The sequence below is a fragment of the Trichinella spiralis genome, assembly GCF_000181795.1.
Source record: "Trichinella spiralis strain ISS 195 chromosome Unknown Scfld4702, whole genome shotgun sequence".
In the NCBI taxonomy this organism is placed as follows: Eukaryota; Metazoa; Nematoda; class Enoplea; order Trichinellida; family Trichinellidae; genus Trichinella; species Trichinella spiralis.
The window spans coordinates 1-1,556 of NW_003531641.1; the positions used below are offsets into that span (position 1 = coordinate 1).

General features: G+C 54.3%; 2 protein-coding genes across 2 annotated transcripts; both read right to left on the reverse strand.

The window, feature by feature from the left end:
• Positions 1–461: 461 nt before the first annotated feature.
• On the reverse strand, positions 462–968 carry Tsp_13148 (conserved hypothetical protein). Its single transcript, XM_003367178.1, has 2 exons — positions 822–968; positions 462–770 (listed from the first exon to the last, which is right to left on the reverse strand). Exons 1-2 carry the CDS (start codon positions 966–968, stop codon positions 462–464), a joined length of 456 nt encoding a protein of 151 aa, XP_003367226.1.
• Positions 969–1,025: 57 nt separating this feature from the next.
• Tsp_13149 (conserved hypothetical protein) lies at positions 1,026–1,435 on the reverse strand (the record flags this gene model as incomplete). Its single annotated transcript, XM_003367179.1, has 1 exon — positions 1,026–1,435. A coding segment is annotated over one exon (410 nt), but the record flags the coding sequence as incomplete, so codon positions are not given.
• Between the last annotated feature and the right edge of the window lie 121 nt (positions 1,436–1,556).

The following is a 1,556-nucleotide window of genomic DNA, read 5'->3' on the forward strand; positions in this document are numbered from 1 at the left end:
TACATTAGTCAAAAAGCAGCATTTGCCGAAATCAATGCCCCAGCTTCATTCGAGCGGTTTTCCATCAGAGACGGGAGTAGGCAAGGCGTGCCCGCATATGTTTTGCTTGCCTGGAGCCTGGGCACTACGCTTCAGGTGCAAGCATCGAGGGAAGACAACGGATGGAAAGCCTGTTCCAGCAAGTTCTCCGAGCACGTCGGCGTCAGAGAGATCGGTCGCTGAGCAGAAGACGATCGTAAGGTCTGAGGAACCATCTTCGGCTCCTGTACACGCCAACGTCGCTACCAGGAGTAGTCAATGGACCTCTCGGTTGCAGACGGTTCGAGCTGTGGCCTATGGCGAGCAAGGCCAGGGAAAGCGAGTGACCTGTCTTCTGGACACCGCTTCAGAGCGCTCGTTTGTCAGGCAGGACCTCGCCTCCGCCTTGGGTCTCGTTGGGCAGACCAGCCCATTGTCTCTCGTCAGGATCGGCGGAATCCTCCACGAAATCCCGGATGCACAGCTCGTGAAACTCTGGTTGGGCCGAGCCGATGGCAGATCGGCAGAACGTCATCCTCTTCAAGCTTTGACGATGCCAAAGCTTTGCAACAATCTCTGCAATACTCGGTTGCGAACCGATGATTGGGAACACCTGCGTCCATTGGGCTTGGCAATGGATGACTGCCCCGACTCAGATCAGGTGGACGTGGTGATTGGCATTGACAGTTATTACCGTTTTCTGGGGAATCAAATTCGAAGAGGCGGACCGGAAGATCCGGTCGCAGTGGAATCTGTGCTAGGATGGATCATCTGTGGTCCCGTGATCGCTAATCCTTCATCACCGATGACAACCACCCTCTGTGCGTCAGTGGATCAAGGCATCGACAGAACGTTGAGGCGGTTCTGGGAGATCGAGGAGATCGGAGTTGGTTCGAAGGGCGATCCTGAGATGTCGGAGCAGGAGAAGAGTTTTCGGGACAGTCTTTCATTCGACGGAACAAGATATTCCGTCCGGCTGTTGAAGAAAAGCGGTGAGATGAACCTCCCTAACAACTTTGAGTTAGCACGAAGACGGTTAGGGGCGGTGGAGCGTCGTTTGGCCCAAGATCCAGTCCGAAGGGAGCAGTATGCTTCCATTTTCCAGGACTACCTGAAGAATGGTTGGGCAGAGCAGGTGAATGACGAAGGGAAAAGCGGTCGAACATGGTATCTCCCCCACCATGTGGTTTACCAGCAAGGGCCAGAAGGGCAAAAGGCTCGGATCGTCTTTGATGGTTCGGCAAAATATCAAGGAACTTCCTTGAATGATCACCTTGACGCCGGCCCGAAAGTGCAGACGGACCTGATGGGGATCCTCTTGCGATTTCGACGGTATCGAGTCGCTCTGCAATCAGACATCGCGAAGATGTATTTGCAGGTGGGACTGCACAAGGACGAGCAGGGATATCTGCCGCTTCTTAGGGAGAGACCGTAGTGGCACTCTTGACATCTATCGGCTCACTCGCGTCTGTTTCGGGTTGGCCTGCTCACATATTTGGCGATCCAGGTGGTTAATTCTCACTTGGGAGGGCGCATCG